The sequence below is a fragment of the Salvia hispanica genome, chromosome 4, assembly GCF_023119035.1.
Source record: "Salvia hispanica cultivar TCC Black 2014 chromosome 4, UniMelb_Shisp_WGS_1.0, whole genome shotgun sequence".
NCBI classification, from domain to species: Eukaryota; Viridiplantae; Streptophyta; class Magnoliopsida; order Lamiales; family Lamiaceae; genus Salvia; species Salvia hispanica.
Window position 1 is genome coordinate 34530279 of NC_062968.1, and position 17733 is coordinate 34548011.

Genomic DNA, 17733 nt, shown 5'->3' on the forward strand with positions numbered 1-17733 from the left:
GCAAGTGGAATCCTCCTTCGAGTGAGGGTTCACTCTGGTAAATTGGCTTGATCTCCTGGTTTTACTTTTCTGTTTAGTGCCACCTATAGGCTTGGGATCTTGTTTTCTGGTAGATAGTCTCTGGCAAAGACTTAGGATTCTCTTTGCTTTCTGTTTCTGTGTTGCTTCCGCTGGTTTTTGCATCTCTGTGATCTAGTGATCTCATTTTACTTGACCACCAAGCATTTTATACTGCCCAAGTGACCCCTGGGCCCTCCAGTAGTGAGTGATTGCGAGCTGGGATAGCCTTGGCCAGTGTTGCTTGTGACAGTCAAGGATTTGAGGTCCTTTTTCTGTTGTGTGAAAGCTCTGTGGTTGTTCTTGTGTTGCTGGTGAATGTCTTTGTGTTGTCAGGTGTGCAAGTTTGTGTGTTTCTGTCTTGCTTCCTGTGTTCTTGCAAAAATTGTTGCTAAAATGTCTCAGCCTGTGGGTTTGGTTCCCTATAATGGTAAAAATGATTTTGCTATTTGGAAACAGAAAATGAAGTGTATTTTAATTCAACAAAAGGTGTTCAAGGTTGTTGATGGTTCTTTACCTGAGGATACTGCTGAGGATAAGAAAGATGAGATGAATGAGTTGGCTAGGGTCACTATTGTGCTAAATTTGTCTGATTCTGTGATTAGGAAAATTGATAATGTTGAATCTGCTTCTGAAATGTGGAAATTACTTGATACTCTATTTACAGAAACTTCTATGCCCTCAAGGATGTATTTGCTTGAAAAATTGTTTAAGTTTAAGCTTGATCTTGCTAAGGACATAGATGATAATGTGGATAGGTTTCAGAAGCTAGTTCAAGATATTAAAAGATCTGGTGACACCACAATAGATGCTTATATCAGTATAGCCCTTATGAATGTCATTCCTGACTCCTATAGTGATGTTAAAGATGCCATAAAGTATGGCAGGGACTCTGCTCCTCTGGATCTGATTGTTAGCTCGCTAAAATCTAAAGAACTTGAACTTAGGAAAAGAGCTGCTGATAAGAATGCCTTTAACAAAGTGCTTAATGTTAGAGGTAGGTCTAAAACCAGAGGGGGAAATGAATCAGGTGGTGGCTCTAACTCAGGTAATAATGGCAAGAAAAAGTATAGATCTAGGTCCAGAAGTAAGGATCCTAAGACCCATAGGAAGTGTTTTAACTGTGGGGATGTTGGGCACTATAAAAAGGAGTGCACTAAGCCTAAGAAGAATAAATTTTCTAATAATAATTCCCAGGTTGAAACTCTTGTGAATGTTGCCACTTATGACAAGGTTAGTGACTCTGTATTCATGGTTCATGATCTGCAATTTGTGAATGCCTCTCCTGCCTGCCCTTTTACTTCAAATGATTGGCTTTGTGATTCTGGATGTACTTATCATGTTAGTCATTTTAAAAAAAAAAATTCTGAGCTAAAACCAGTGACTAATACCTTTGTGTCCATGGCTGATGACAAAAAATGTGAGATTGTTGGCATTGGCACTGTGTGTTTAAAGTTTGATAATGGTTTTGTGCTCAACCTTAAGGATGTGAGATATGTTCCTGATCTCTGCTATAATTTGATGTCATGCACTGCTCTTGAGAATGAGGGTATGGGGGGAAAATGGGGGGAAGGCTGCATGAAAATTTGCAAAGGATCTATGTGCTTGTTCAAAGCTAAAAAGAAATGTGATCTGTATGTCTGCAATGTTGTGCATGTTACCTGTGATAAAGCCTATACAAATGTTGTGAAAACTGATAAAATTGTGCTTTGGCACAATAAGCTAGGTCACATGAGTGCTAAAGGCCTTAATATCCTGAAAAAGCATGCTATCTTATCTGATTCTGATGTGCATGATGATCTACCTTTTTGTGATACCTGTGTGCTGGGTAAACAGCACAAAGTTTCTTTCTCTACTCCTGCTCCTGCTAATGTTAGTAAGGATATTCTTGAATATGTGCATATGGATGTGTGGGGACCTGCTTCTGTGTCTACTCATTCTGGTGCTGTGTATTTCTAGTCCATAGATGATTTTTCAAGAAAAGTGTGGTGCTTTCTTATGAGACACAAAGATGAGGTTTTTACTAAAACTGCTTCTTGGAAAACTTTGATTGAAACTCAGACTGGAAAGAAACTTAAGGCTATATGGTTTGGAGTTTTGCAATAAGCATGTTGATGAATTATGTGCTGCTTTTGGTATTAAGAGACATAAAACAGTACCTTATACTCCTCAGCAAAATGGGGTTGCTGAAAGAATGAACAGAACTTTGCTTGAAAAAGTGAGGTGCATGCTTGCTAAATGTGGTTTATCCAAGAAATTTTGGGGTGAATGTTTGTTGACTGCTGCTTATCTGATTAATAGGTCTCCCTCTGTTCCTCTTTTGGGGCAGTGCCCTGAATATGTTTTTTCTGGAAAAACTTTTAATATTTCTCATCTCAGAGTGTTTGGATGTTCTACTTTTGTGCATACAAAAACTGATAAACTTGAACCTAGATCCAGAAAGGGTGTTTTTCTAGGGTATCCTGAGGGTGTTAAAGGATATAGGATCTGGTTAAGAGATCAACCCGGTTTTAAAGTAGTAATTAGCAGGGATGTTGTGTTTAATGAGCTTGAGTTCCCTTGCTTGAAATTACCTGATATCCCAACTCTAGCTGCTGTGGATAATGAGCCTCTTATGGAGGTGGAGTCCACAGAATCTCTCACTGGTGTGGAGCATCCTAGTGATACTCCAAGTGAGGTGGAGCAACCTTTCTGGAACACTTACCATGTCTACACTCCTGATGACACACCCAATGAGGGAAACCTAAATGTGATTGATGAGTTGACTCCCCAAAATGTGAAAGTTACTGGTGTTAATGAGCATGCTACTCCTATTAGAAATGTTTCCCCTGCTCCTGTTCAGAATGTGATTAATAGCCCTGCTGGTATTCAGAATGCAATTGATGTGCCTGACTTGCAGAATTATGTGCTTGCTAGAGATAGAACTAGGAGAACTAATGTGAATACACCTGTTAGGTATGATGGCTATGTGGGCATGGTTGCCCTTGTTAATCTGGCTTTCAATGTGTATGAATCTGATGGGGAAGAACCCCAATCTGTTAAGCAAGCTGTTAAATCTAAATTATGGGAACAATGGCATAAAGCCATGAAGGAGGAAATGCATTCTCTGTTTGTTAATCATATTTGGATTCCTGTACCTTTGCCTCCTGGTGCTTCTGTGGTAGATTGCAGGTGGCTTTATAAATTGAAAAATGAAGTGGAGGGCCTTAGGTACAAGGCTAAACTAGTGGCAAAAGGCTTTACCCAACAAAAGGGGGTAGATTACACAGAGATTTTTGCCCCTGTTATTAAATCTACCACTGTGAGATTAATGCTTGCCTTATGTGCTCATTTTAATTGGGAATTAAAGCAGATGGATGTTAAGACTGTCTTCTTGCATGGTGACTTAGATAAACCTATTTACATGAAACAGCCTGAAGGTTTTGTTGATCCCAAGTTTCCTAATCATGTTTGTTTGTTGAAAAAGGCCCTGTATGGTCTGAAGCAATCTCCCAGGCAATGGAACATCAAGTTCAATAATTGTATGCATAAGTTAGGTTTTGTGAGAAGTACCTTTGATGCATGCTTGTATATGAAAGACCTTGATTCTATTCCTGTGTTTCTTTTTACTATATGTGGATGATATGCTGATCATGGGACTTGTTTGAAAACCATTAAAGCTGTGCAATCTTCTTTAAGTGATAATTTTGACATGAAAGATCTAGGGGATGCTCAGAAAATTCTTGGCATATGCATTGAGAGAGATAGGAAAGCTTTTTCTCTTGTTCTGCATCAGGAACCTTATGTGTATAAAGTGTTGAAGAAATTTAACATGTTTGATGCTAAACCTGCCTCTGTTCCCCTTGCTGCTCATTTTATGTTGAGTAAAGATTTGTGCCCTAAGTCTCAGCTTGACATTGATGCCATGAAGAAAGTCTCTTATGCTAATGCTATTGGATCAGTGATGTACTTGATGGTTAGCACTAGGCCTGATATTGCCTATGTTATGTCCTGTCATTGGGAGGCTTTGAAGTGGCTTCTGAGATATCTTAAGCACACTGCCAAGTATGGGCTGTGTTACTCTAAATGTGATGATGGTGTATTACTAATTGGTTTTGTGCATTCCAACTATGCTAATGACAAGGATAAGAGGAAGTCAACTACCTCCTATGTGTTTACTGTGTGCAGGTCATGTGTTAGTTGGAAGTCACAGCTACAACATATAGTGGCCTTGTCTACTACTGAGTCAGAATATATTGCTATCACTGAGGCAATGAAAGAAGCTGTTTGGTTAAAGGGAGTTCTCTCTGAACTTAAGTTTGTGAATGATTCTCCTACTGTGATTTCTGATTCTCAATCTGCTATTCAGTTATGTAAAAACCATGTTTTCCATGATAGGACAAAACATATTGATGTAAGATTTCATTACATTAGAGACATTGTTGAAAAGGTGAAATTTTTCTTCAAAAGGTGCACACTGACAAAAATCATGCTGATATGGGGACTAAATGCTTACCTGTTGATAAACTGCTCACTTGCATTAGGATTTTGCATTTTGATTGTGGTTAGCATGTGCATGTCCCGGGGGTAAGTCCTAGTTGACTCTGTGAGCCTTGGCTCACTGGGCATGAAAGACCTACAAGACCAGTTGATTAGCCATTGGTGACCTTCTTGTGATCTTGTTAGGCAGTGCTTTGGTTATTTCCTTGACTAATGAGTTTTATGCTCTCTGGTGTCAGGAACTAACCTTGTGGGCAATGATGAGAAATGCCTTAGCCTTTAGCCCATGATTGGTTTCCTAGAATAAGAGTCTAAGGTGGAGTATGTTGAATATATGAACTATTATTGCTTGGGCCTGATTTAATTTGTGTCTGGGCCTTTTATCCATTCTTTGGACTTGGCCCAGAAGCCCAGCTGCTTCCCCTTCTCACCTGATGCTGCCACGTGGCTCTTCACTTGGATCCTGTTTCCTGACCGTTGGATTAAGGGTTTGTGAGATGTGTTTGTTTATGTGAGATGAGAGCCGGTTTTGATATTATTCATTCAATACACTTTCTCTCTCTATCTGAAAACCCTCCAACTTCTCTCTACTTCTCCGATTGCTTCTCCGGTTGATCTCTTGAGATTATTCACCATTCTTGTGTGAATATTCTAGTGCTGAGGTGTGTAGAAGGCAACTGCTTCGGTTGCTTGTAGTGTGAGAACTAGGGTTTCTGTTCTGTGGTGGTTTCAGTGACTTAATCCGGTGTGAAGGGGCTGTGTGGTGAAGGTATTGACGGTGCGAGGGTAGACTCCAGTCAATTCATTGGTGCTCTCTTGGATTTGGTTCTAGTTGAATAGATCTAGGCTATGTGGCGGGCTCTGAGCCATATTCTGTGATCTATTCTGTTTTCCTTTGTGTTAGCTTCTTGTTTCTGATCCGAGAGGATCTTGTGTGAAGTTACTAACCTGTTTCTTGAGTGTGCAGGATACTCACTAAGTGGATGAACCGGCTAGGGTTTCGGTTGAGAGATCTGTAATAGTTAGGGCTCTAATTCTTGTATCACTTGTACATTTACACTCTTGTAATAGTGTATATCAGCTGCGTGGGTGATAGTTTGGCTGAGCTCTCTTGTACAAGAACAAAGAGGTCTTGGTAATTAGTGAATCTAGACTGGTCTGATCCCTATATATATCATTGTAATTTGTAATATGAGACTTCAGTCCTCTATCGTACTGGAATTCCTAGATGTGTTGTTTTGTCTTGAGATCTTATTTCCATAAACAAAATATTTCTTACGAAGAAGGCACTAAATAAAGGAATGATTTGGCAACTTCCAAGGGCCAAAGATCTGTCAAGGGTCAGTGCTGACTGCTGAAGAATAACAAAGAAGCACTTAATGAGTTGAGACAACTATATATTTCGGGCTTAGAAAAGTATTAGCATATGTGTTATTATATCACACACTCATCACTCACAGATTCGACTACGAGTTTTTACATACTATTACCATGACTTTCAAGCACAAATTAAGAATTTCAATAGTTACCTCAACAGTCAAACTAGTACTTATAAACTGAATAAAGAATCCAAACTACAATAGAAGGAGTATAATAGTATACTCTACAATTATAGACAAAAATGAAAAGGAATACGAATTGGATGAATTGGATGTTTATCTTCATGCATTCCTAGTTACTATTTTCATCTCATATATTACCACATAAGTGCAAAAAAGAAGTTACTCAATTAAGAAGTAAAAGATGACGTGATTAATTATAGTAAGTGCACAAACTTACAAAAATCATCTCGTAGGGATACTAAACACAACCACTACAAGAAAGGCTGTTGTTTCCATATTTATAATATCTTGATTTTATTTAATTATAGTACATAATTAACATGTGTAGTGTGACACTATCGATGAACAAATATAATAATAAATGATTCCGGTGGCCATCAATAATAATAATATAAGATGAGTGGTGAGAAGATGCAGCCCACTTGGTGTTGTGTGAGACGAAAAGATAAACCCTAATTTTCCCACCTTCCCATTTCTCAACAAAAAATGAGAAAAAGACACCTAAACGAATACTTTGACGCATTCTCACCAAATTAACAAACCCCCATTATTGGTCTAATTTGTTTATTCAATCCTTGGGCCGGGGTTGGAGTCTTCAACCTCACCTTAACCCCTTTTTCTCCCTTTCTTTTTTGTTTATTACCTTATCTCTTTCCCATCCATTTAGCTACCTAGCTAGGGTTGTTAATTTGTTGGATGACGAACCGGTGGTGGGCGGAGAGCGGCGGCGGTCTACCTGAGGCTGCGGGGCTGGACTCGATCAGGAAACCGGATCTGAGCGAGAGCGAGGAGGCCAAGGAGGGGGCGGTGGAGGCGCCGGCGCGGCGGGCCAGGGGGAGGCCGGCGGGGTCGAAGAACAAGCCGAAGCCGCCGATCTTCGTCACGCGCGACAGCCCCAACGCGCTGCGGAGCCACGTGCTCGAGGTGGCCAGCGGCTCCGACGTGGCCGACTCCATCGCGCAGTTCGCGCGGCGCAGGCAGCGGGGCGTCTGCGTGCTCAGCGCCAATGGAGCAGTGGCCGACGTCACCCTCAGGCAGCCCTCCGTCGCGCTGCCCGGCCGCTTCGAGATACTGTCCCTCACCGGATCGTTCCTGCCGGGGCCCTCGCCGCCAGGGTCCACGGGGCTGACCGTGTACCTGGCTGGCGGGCAGGGGCAGGTGCTGGGGGGCAGCGTGCTCGGGGCCTTGGTGGCCGCGGGGCCGGTCATGGTGATCGCCTCCACCTTCTCGAATGCGGTGTACGAGAGGCTGCCGCTCGGGGAGGACGAGGAGGGGGAGGAGGAAGCTGCGGTGGAGCAAGGTGGGATGCAAGGTGAAGTAGGTGGGTATAATAATATGGCGCCGGGCTTGCTTCATAATGGTGGACAAATGAGCAATGAAAACTATGCTAATTGGAGTCATGGCCGCAGTCCATACTAGGTAATTCATTGTTGTTATTAAGTGTGTGTGTGTGTGACTTTGATTAGTTCATAATGTAATTTGCAATCCATGTCATGTGTTTTGATTTGATAAATTGGAGGGGAATGTATCATAGCAATTTAGTTAAATTGAGGTTTGTATGTGAATAATTTGCCATCAAGAAACGCTTAATTGGCCTCTTGTTCGTTGTTGAGAACAACTTCTTGGCATGCCATTATTTATTTTCTTCAAGTTTCCGCTTTAGTAATCATGATTTGTGTCAAGAAATCATTCCATATGTAAGTATCTGGTCTATAGTTTTTATCTAGTTTCTTAATTTGGATTCTTTTAAGATTTTGTTTCGTATGAAGTCACACCCATAACTTATCGTCCTTATCATTATTTTGCTGGCGTCGCGTCACTTGTATTGCATCTACTTATCTCTTTAACATTTACTACAACCATATCTTTTATTTATCACTTTCCTTCTTCTATTAAAGGATCTATCTCTTTTCTATTCATTTATTTATCGTATTTAGTTAAAAATAAGAAATTCATTTAATAAAGAATTACATTGTTAAAATCTTACATAATGAAAATTCTAAAAAAAGATAAAAAAAAATTACATAATACTAGTATAAAATTTTAAAAGTAAATAATTAAAATCTTATTTCTGGAATTTTTCGATGATTCTCTACTATGGTTCGTACTAATGTCAAAATGAGATCAAATCATTTTAAATGTGTATACGGGCTTGCCTTATGGTCGTGATGTGTTGTACGAGTCACGGAGTCAGTAAGTCTCTCCTAAAAAGTGTGACTTTTTTATTGTGTTTGTGTACGCTTAAGAAATTCATTTTATTTCCTTCAGAGTGTATTGTGCTCGTATTCATCGGAACGTTTAATGATGTTCAACGCCTATAAGTAGAGATGTCAGGGACGTATGCACCATGATGAGGCAGTGATCAGGAGGGCATTGACAACTTTGTTGAACGTGGTGGAATATTGCGTAAATGATGATGTAAAAGAAATCGAGATATTAACAGAGAAAATAGAGATTAAAATGATGAAATGCTGCGACAATAAAGTGTTGGAAAAATGGTATTCATAGGATGGGTAGGAGGGGTTGGAGTTGTTAAAAAATGATAAAAAAAAAATTAAAAAAAAAAAAAGGAAAGAAATCATTACCGAACGGCTAATGAAAGACAAAATTAGTTAGTATTTTTCAAATTTTTAAGAGTACGTGTACATAAAATCAACAAAAATCACTCTCACTAGTTCGAGCAGGGACTCTCTCCTACTGAGATTCGAATTCAATTCTCACTAACTAGGCATTGTGCACAGATAAATATTTCTCAAAATAATTCGAGCATTGAAGACATGCTTGAAACACATTTCATTTGAGTGGGTGAAAGCCCACCTATATGAAGATTTTTTTTGTGATTTTTTGTACCTTCTATCGTTTTATATTAAATGCATATGTAATAATTATCTAAAAATCAACTATCATAATGTAGAACAATGTAAAATTTGTCCAAAAGTCAACCAAAAATAATTATTTGAGTTAAAATTTTCATTAAAATTTTAATTATATGTGACAATTACGAAAGGTAAAAAGAAGTAAGAATTTTATTCGCTACTTTTGAAAGTTATGAGATTTATCCTAGGTGAACCAAAAATTGTAATTTAAATAACAATTTTCTCTTTAAAAACAATAAAGCATTATGAATAAAACACAGTTGGTTTTTAAGGACTTTACTTTGGGGGAATAAAAATACTCAAGCATTATGAGCAGTTTTCCATACGAATAAAAATTTACTCTTTGTATACATACTGTTTGCTTAAGTCCGTTTTTTTGCTACTGACATCTAGTTGTATTAATTAGCATAATCAATCAGAATATTAACTATGATAATGAATATACTCATACTCCATCCCTAAAAAACATACGCACTCCATGTTATCGTTTGAAAATATTAAAAATAAAAAATAAAGCACAATAGACAATTTCAATTTTCAAGTCAGTATAGTGTAATAAGGGTGTTAATTGCTTAAATTTAAGCGAGAATGTAAATTGTCAAAATCAGGTTGTTTATTCGTTTAAACCTATAATAATTTATCTTAAACCGATACAAGATAATAATGTTACAAGATGTTATTTGGATAACGAACATTATTATTATTATCTATGATGCTATTTTGATAGCGAACGTTTGAAGTAATCCAAAGGCATACTTCACTCATCGATAGGCATACCACGAAAACAGCTTAGCTGGAAACTTCAACACAAGAAAATATATGAAATCCCAACTATTATTATCAAGCGACTCAGCAATATTGAACCAGATTTTTTTTCTGAATTTTAGTAACACCAACATTACATAGTCGAAAGCATGATTACTGGGATTCTGGGAACATGAAATTTAACCAACCATACAAGTATAGTACGGCAAACTGATGAGCAGCAGCAAGCTCAACTAGAACAAACATTGCCTTACTTATCGATACAAAATTCCCAGGCATTTGAGTCTCTCATGAGCAAAAAGGAGTACAGTTGGTCAATTGTAACATAATCACGAGGCAGATGAGACCAATTTCCCGCTCAAAAGCATCAAGCTTACATAAGATCATCGGAGGTGAAGTTGATTGCAAGATCCCAATAATGAGCAACTCCGTGATCAGAAAAGAATTTGCGTGCAGCTGCTTCACTTCTGCATTCTTGGACGAAAAATCGGTTGAAATTTGGTTTAGCTACGCTCCCCTGCCAAACAAGCTGACATTTGTTGAATGGTTTTTCATCATCATTTTCTTCCTCGTCTTCTTTCTCAACAGTAGCAGTCCAATCAATCCTCTTAAGCATGAGCTTCCCATATCTCTTGATTGCTTTGGAACCACCCTCAACGACAACAACACTTATACCTTCTGAAATGATCGCACATCCACTCAGCCTGTTTTCCTGGGCATTAACATCAACCTTAAAACGGGCCTGGGGATGAGAAAGGTCATTGATCTTGTAAACCGAAACAATTGTATCAACTGTGCTGGGATCATCAAATAGCTTTCTCTCTTTCTTTTCACGGCGCTCTGCTGGCGTGAGCTTACGGGCAATGTTCCTGTCAATGTGAGCCTGCTCACGCTCAGCTGCAGCGCTTCTTATTTCCATTTCAAGCTTTGTGGGATCCTGTGTTGCTTCTGATCCAAGAACTTTCATGAGGTTGCTCATTTTCACTTTAGGTTTTGGTGGCTCCAATACACCTAGTCTAATCATCTCTTGCCTATCTTTTTCCCGAGCCAACCGACGCTGTGTGCGAAGTTTCTTCTGCTCCTTCTTGGTTAGCTTTAATGGTTGAGGTGGAGGGGGAGCTGGTTCGGCTGGGGGTTCGATTGGTCGAGGATGTTCAACATATATGTTGATTTTGTCCATCTTGATATTTTCTGCGTCTATGCCACCGTCAATTATATCACCATAGCTACCAGAACGTAGAAAAGGCACATCCCTAAAAGACAAGGAAATATAGTTATGTACTGCTTGGGAAACAGTTATTTCCTCAAAAATAGAAATAGTGATAATGTACATCCTCTACTATGAAGGCTAAGTAATAAAAGAATTAATTTTCAAATAATCTCTCTCATGAACTGAAAGATTAAATAACTATCCCTGCAGTACCACATAACGATTCTTGTTATCTTAGGTATAGGTGTGTGGTTACACAAAACTGTACTACAGTCTGTGGTAACACTAAATTAATGATTATTATATGTACACAGAACTGTGTAGTAAAAGTTCACCTTTATCGTTTATGACATCATAATTGCTATGTATCAAGGTAATTTCACTTCAGCTATCATACGCACACTAAATAAAATTTCAAGTACTAGAATATTTATAGATTTTCAGTTGAGAAGAACAGTTGACTTACCACCACTCGACATCAGGAATTGATTCCTTGGTTTTTTCTTTGGTAATCACCCTCTCTCCTACCTCTATCAGATTCGGATTTATGTCTGGCTCTGCTTTTGCCTTTGCCAGCTGTGCTTGCTTTGCTTTAAGCTCCTTGGCTTTTGCTTCTCCAAATTGGGACTGAGAAAGAAAATTAATATGATCAGCAGAATAATACAAGCAAATAAAATATGGTATAAATGAAAGGAGACAATACCCTCAGTTTAATACTTTCTGCATCTTTTGACCACTTGCCTTCCTCGACAAACAGCATAGTCGGTCTCTTAGTCCTTAAAAGCTTATTTTTGTTAATCCCCACCCTAGGATCAAAATGTGGATTTGTTTCAGGATCCACATCCAGTTCAGGTTTGAGAATTCGGAAGGCATCTTTCTTTTGCTTGTTGATATTCACCTGAAACCAAAGAAAAAGAAAAAGAAAAAATAAGCAAAACACCAAAATGGAATGGATACAATGGCACTTTACCAATGAAAGTTACATATACTGTTATTTTTTACAATATTGAAAGAGAATCCTGGATTGATACAGTATTGATAGATGTGATACCTTGAGAGTACTGAGGCTTTGGGCTTTCGGAATATCAACGACTTTCCCTTCCTCATCAATTTCACGGCCCAATGCATCCAAACGAAGAACAGGAACTTTTGAAGGTTTTTGTTGGATGGTAACATCTGGTGGCATCTGCCCTGGAAACGCATTGAAGACGGTAGCGAACTCAGGGTCCTGCCAGAATCCCATTTTGGCAGCCAATTCATGTGCACGTTTTACAGCTTCAACGTTCTGTGCTGTTAGTCCACTAATCTGAGACACACCTGCCTGTACCAAAGCAGTAGGGTTAGGCGTGCTTGGCACACCTTCAGTAGGAGCACTGGCAGGGGCGCTAGCTGGACATGGCAGTATGACTGAGGAAGAAGTTTTTGCTCCCCCTTTATCAACCACTCTTTGATTACCCTCTCCTGTTGAGCCCACATCTCTATTCAGCTGCACAAGTTGAAAGTGTGGGTTTCAGAAATTAGATCCAAACAAAAATATAAAATAATGCATTTTCATCATCTCTACTACTCAGTACAGATGGTAGCAAACATTACATTTTTTTAAATATTAAGTATAGGAATTAAAAAATACAATGACTTACTGAAGAAATCTTCTTCATCCTCTCTGCAAGCTCTTTTTGCTTTAGAAGAGCTAGCTTAGCTTTAGCTAAAATATCACGGGACAAGCCCCCACTTGCGCTGGCATCTGTAGTTGTCCCATCTGTACTGGATTTCCCAGGAACCTCATGAGATCTGTTAATATTAACTCCCTTATTTTCATTTGTCTTTGAAATTGAAGATACCTTAGTAGCAGGAGAATCAATACGAGCCTCAATAGTCTCAGGGTAAGTGCTAGCTGGAGCAACAATGGGTCCAGTTGCAACCCCCTGCAAGAAGAACATAGTCATATTTTTATGTAAGAATCCTATTAAAAGTTTATCTTAATACAATAATTATATGCACAGTTACAGAGAAAACAGCAGCAGGATTCAGTGCAGTTACAATCTATGAGCAGCCAGATTACTCTTGGACTACAATGCCAAAGTAATTAAAAACTAAGATGCCACAGAGAGTCGAGTAAAACTCACAACCATCACAAATATGTACTAGCTCGCAAAATAGATACAAGTTTTTCAACGATATAATTATTCACCAAATTGCCAAAATAAATGTTGCGTCATATGATCATGTCCAGCTATACAAAGACGCGAGAACTCAAATCAACTCAGATAAAACTTGAATAGGTAACTTACATTGCGAGGCTCGTGCTTTACCCCTTTATTCACAGTGTCACCTCCAAATCCCAAACCCTCGGCATCTTTCTCACCCTCCTCCGCCCTAACATCCTCAAACCTACGCCTATCCCTTCCATTGTCGTCATAAACCCTAGTTCTCTTCTCACTCCTCTCCTCACTATCTCTCCTCTCCTTCCTTTTCTTCCTCTCCACCGAATGAGATCGCTCGCGGTCGCGGCGGACATCTCGATCCCTCTCCTCGCTCTCACCCCTATCCTTCCTCCTCTTCCGCTCAAGCGAATGGGACCTCTCGCGCTCTCTGCGCGCATCCCGATCCCTGCTTCCCTCTCTCTCAGCTCGGGAATCGGACCTGCGGCGATGGTGGTCATCGGATCTGTGGCGGGCGTCGTCGTGCTTGGAACGGTGATGGCGGTGGTCTTTGGATGATTCTCTATCTCGATGTGAATCGGATTCTCGCCGTTTACGGCTCGAGGTTTCCTTCTCCATGGCTAGGGTTGTGTACTAGAGAAGAGCGATTGATGTTAGGAGAGAGAAAGTGCGTGAATGGATGAGGATTTTATTTTATACTCCACGAAGGAGGCCGGTTGGACCGGGTCTTTCCAAACTGAACCGAGTTTGATTTCTATATAACACCGGCTCAGCCTTATTTAGAAGTCTTCATTAAGCCACGTTTATATGAAAATTGTTAAAAATTAAATATTTTAATAAAGAAAAGAGATCTGGATTGAAATGCCCTTTATGAAATTGAGGGTATTTTTCATCCAAAACAGTTTTAAACAGTAGCTCAAAGTGACATTGCATCGAAATTAATAGACCTTAAAATATATTTGTAAATGTTACGTATCAAAATTAATACCTTTACAAAGTTTGCGGACCAAGAAAAATATTCTATCTAAAAGAAATCTATATGTTTTAATACCTATCATTAAATTTAGTTTTTCCCAAAATTTATACTAGTATTAAGTGCGTATATACTTTGAAATTTCGTAAATTATTATCAAACTTTAATAATCAATTGATGGATGGAATGCATTGTACAATGCAGACACTCTCAATTAGTAGTAAATCAATAGGATATGCACAATGAGATCCTTAAGCCGTGGCTTTTAAGAGCAAAACAGATATAAAAGGTAAAAAGAGCAAACAAAGATGTAAACTGATACCAACATGGCACATGTTATTGCAATGGAGGGGTCCTATGATGTTAGATTATGGAATACATACAGCACTGCTAAAATTCTCATTCAAACTCTAGCTCACATGGAAATTTGATCAACATATATAGACTATCATGTTAAAAAGGCCATGAGTTGGGAGACATTTTCATCACAACACAGCAAACACATAAAAAATAGCTGCTAGGTTTTCTATGGTAGCATGAATTAATTTGGTTTAGCACTTTGGGCATCCTCCGCGCTCTCGTTCATTGATGCTTGGTTGTGGGTGTTTTTGAGTTCCTCACACTGCAAGAATATGTGAATAATTAGTCGTTGCAGACAAGAATCCCTCTTTATTTGCTAGAATCAGAATGCTAAGAAAATCTCTCTCTCTCTCTCTCTCACACACACACACAAACACACACACACACACACACACACACACATGTACAGCAATAATCCAGGCACTACAACCAAATAAACAAAATGTGCAAAGGATAAGGAAGAAAATGAGAAAGTAATTTGGATTCTATCTTATGTATCCTCTCTAAAAAATCATAGAAACTAGTGTACAGATAACAGTTACTCTAATATATCCCTAAACCTGAAAAGGTTTTGGCATTGCTCATTTTGTAGAAGATTTTTGCTTTATGTACAGAAAATTAAATAAATGTTCTAGAGGACATAACTAGCAACACAAATTTGCACTTGTAGTTTACATGATCCAAGGATACCGAATTTAAATCCATTTGGCAAATTTCATCCTTAGCCCTAGGTCCCCAAGCTCTTTCCACTCTTGCCGCACCAGCTTAATTTTATACTACTAGTCTTTCAGCTTTTTCTTCTTCTATTGTCATTTGTAACTTAATTATTTCTCTTCTCCTACTTTGCCACTTCAACTACATATTCGATAGAAAAGGAAGAGAGTAGCAAAACAGAAAACATTTTTAATTAAAAAGAACAATAACAAATTTAGGTTCATAAAGATAAGCAGAGTAAGTGTGGCACGAGAAAAACAGATCAAATCAGGATACCTCTCGGGACTTCTCTTGATGTGCAGCCAAAAGCTCATTATATCGTGTTTGTAGATCAGAGAATTCAGTTTGTAGCTTTTCATATTCTGCAAGGGTTGGACCTCCTAGTTTTTGCTGGATGAATCTGTTAAACCACAATGTAAGTTCATTTCACAGCTATTTCTTTGTCAAGAAAACTATAACTAGAGCAATGAGATGTTGATAGCTGAAAAGTCAAATAGATGATGGAGTCAACATTCCTATTTTATGGTGGAGTCAGAAAATTTTCATCTTACTCGGCATCCACCAACAGTAACTGATTTGATAATGCCATGCTTTCCAGAAATTACAAGCATATCGTAGTTATCTACATAGTTTTCCACAAAGAATATACTAAAATTATGCATTCATAATCACAAGCAACCACATAGTTTTCCACAGAATATTAATGGATGGCATTTATGATGAACTTACTCAGTAGCTGAGGAAGGTTTGTCATTTTGCTCATAAAGTGCAACAAGAACTGCAATCAAAAGAAAAGGTTAGCAAAACAAGACATGTAGAAAACTAGAAATAGAAATTTGTAACAGATGAGTAAACAATGAAATGCTAAATAGGATGCGACCTTTTGTTAGAGCATCAAGAACTCCACTGGATTCAAGGTACTTTCTAAAAGCTTCCTTTTTCGCTTCCTTTTCCTGTTACAGAAAACTAGCTTAATCAACTTAATTAATAATTGAGTAGAGAGATGAGAGATCTGACTGTATCACATCATGGCACAAACAACTGTGTCTGTGCAAGACTGTCAGCAACAGGCACATAATGAACTATTACACTTACTTTTAAATGGAAAACAAGATCATAGGTCCTCTTCTGCATTTTTAGTGAAACAATTAACTTTTCATTTACTTGCAATGAATTGGGAAAATCTTAACTATAGAGTCCATCAGCACCCACAAATTGCATGCTTAATAGCACCTGTCCATGTGCACATGAAATGCTAAATTGTTTTATTTAAAGCATTTCAATTACTGCTATTTGTCCCTTCATAATAAAAAGACATAAAACATTCAACAGACTTGATGGACTATTAGAAGCAATAATAAAAGAAAATGGCAAGCAATCAAAGAAATGAGGAAACTCCAGTGGCAGGTGTGAGTTGAAAACTTGGAAATAAGGAGAATCTGCAGATTTGAAGATGTCATATGATGCCATAATTAAAGAATTAGGTATGTCAGAAGAGAGAGAGTGCATGAAATGTTCCACAGTGTGGATACTACTAATTCACTACCCGAATAGGACTTTTCTAAGATGTTTTATCATCTATACTCTTTACAAGTGTGTGACTACCAGACAAATATGATGGATGGATTTTGGGTGTTGAAGCATGTTTCTTCCTTCTTTCATGTGATTGACTCCAGTTCATACCGGCATGGGCTTATAGAGTTCGATTGTAACAGAGTAGCACAATGAAATTCCATAGAAGTGAAATTCAAGTATAGTATCTGAAACACGTAATATACACTTTTTTGTCCCCTCTTAGACATTTATCATTCCTATAATATAAACTTTACAAATGAAAACCCTTTTCTAACTGATATCCAAAATGCAGGTTCTAAGTTATGGATCAAGTACAGAGTAAAAACAAGTACTCATGTGAACCAAGTAAAATTTACTGGAAAACAATAACGCCATTGCTTCGGCAACCTATAAAGTATAGAAAGTATGTATATATTTCGCCAATTCCATGTGACATATGTATGTATAAAATCATTCCGATAATCCGATTACAAAATCATGCCAGCATAAATACGACTGTAAAAATAGCAAATCATGATTTTAAAATTTTCATTCAATCACCATACATCAAAAAGTCCATAGAAAAAACAATCCACGTAGGTATTCAGCTCAGATCTTAAATTACAACCGACGATGAATCTAGACACACGCAGTCACTGTAAATACTTTGGCATCGCGCGATTTACAGTATAATACCAAACGAGTTCAATTGAGAGTGATATAACAACTAGAAATGACAAGTTCTGAATAAACCAGATCAGCAATTGTAATATAATAGGTCAGCGACATTTTCAATTGTTCCAGAAAGCGATGCGAATGAAATTCAAGGGGCATTGTGAATTTACCATGTCGTTTCAGAGCTTTAGCCACTTCAGACTCGTCGCACTGTAGTTTGGATTTGCCCTATTACAATAATTCACAGTTGTGTGGGTGAGAGATAAAGAGAGATCACGCATTCGGTAGAGAGCGAGATCACGGTTTCCACGATTGCATAAATGATGAATTGTGAGAATAACAGTTT

General features: G+C 38.3%; 3 protein-coding genes across 5 annotated transcripts; 1 reads left to right on the forward strand and 2 right to left on the reverse strand.

Moving 5' to 3' along the window:
- Nucleotides 1-6646: 6646 nt before the first annotated feature.
- Nucleotides 6647-7697, forward strand: LOC125218452 (AT-hook motif nuclear-localized protein 19-like). Its single transcript, XM_048120122.1, has one exon. The coding sequence runs from the start codon at nt 6795-6797 to the stop codon at nt 7515-7517; it is 723 nt and encodes a 240-aa protein (XP_047976079.1). The 5' UTR covers nt 6647-6794; the 3' UTR covers nt 7518-7697.
- Nucleotides 7698-9832: 2135 nt separating this feature from the next.
- LOC125222057 (protein RDM16) lies at nt 9833-13773 on the reverse strand. 3 transcript variants are annotated; one of them, XM_048124464.1, is made up of 7 exons: nt 13241-13382; nt 12791-12874; nt 12590-12713; nt 12001-12435; nt 11653-11847; nt 11416-11576; nt 9833-10992 (listed from the first exon to the last, which is right to left on the reverse strand). In XM_048124464.1, coding segments are annotated over exons 1-7 (1881 nt in total). In that variant the 5' UTR covers nt 13243-13382; the 3' UTR covers nt 9833-10112. The 3 variants fall into 3 exon arrangements, with proteins under 3 accessions (XP_047980421.1, XP_047980420.1, XP_047980422.1); XM_048124463.1 differs by having other exon boundaries at nt 12590-12874; nt 13241-13773; XM_048124465.1 differs by lacking the exon at nt 13241-13382 and having other exon boundaries at nt 12590-12708.
- A 622-nt stretch (nt 13774-14395) lies between these two features.
- On the reverse strand, nt 14396-17717 carry LOC125219092 (c-Myc-binding protein homolog). Its single transcript, XM_048120959.1, has 5 exons — nt 17558-17717; nt 16039-16111; nt 15888-15936; nt 15435-15558; nt 14396-14706 (listed from the first exon to the last, which is right to left on the reverse strand). The coding sequence occupies exons 1-5, from the start codon at nt 17558-17560 to the stop codon at nt 14626-14628; spliced, it is 330 nt and encodes a 109-aa protein (XP_047976916.1). The 5' UTR covers nt 17561-17717; the 3' UTR covers nt 14396-14625.
- Between the last annotated feature and the right edge of the window lie 16 nt (nt 17718-17733).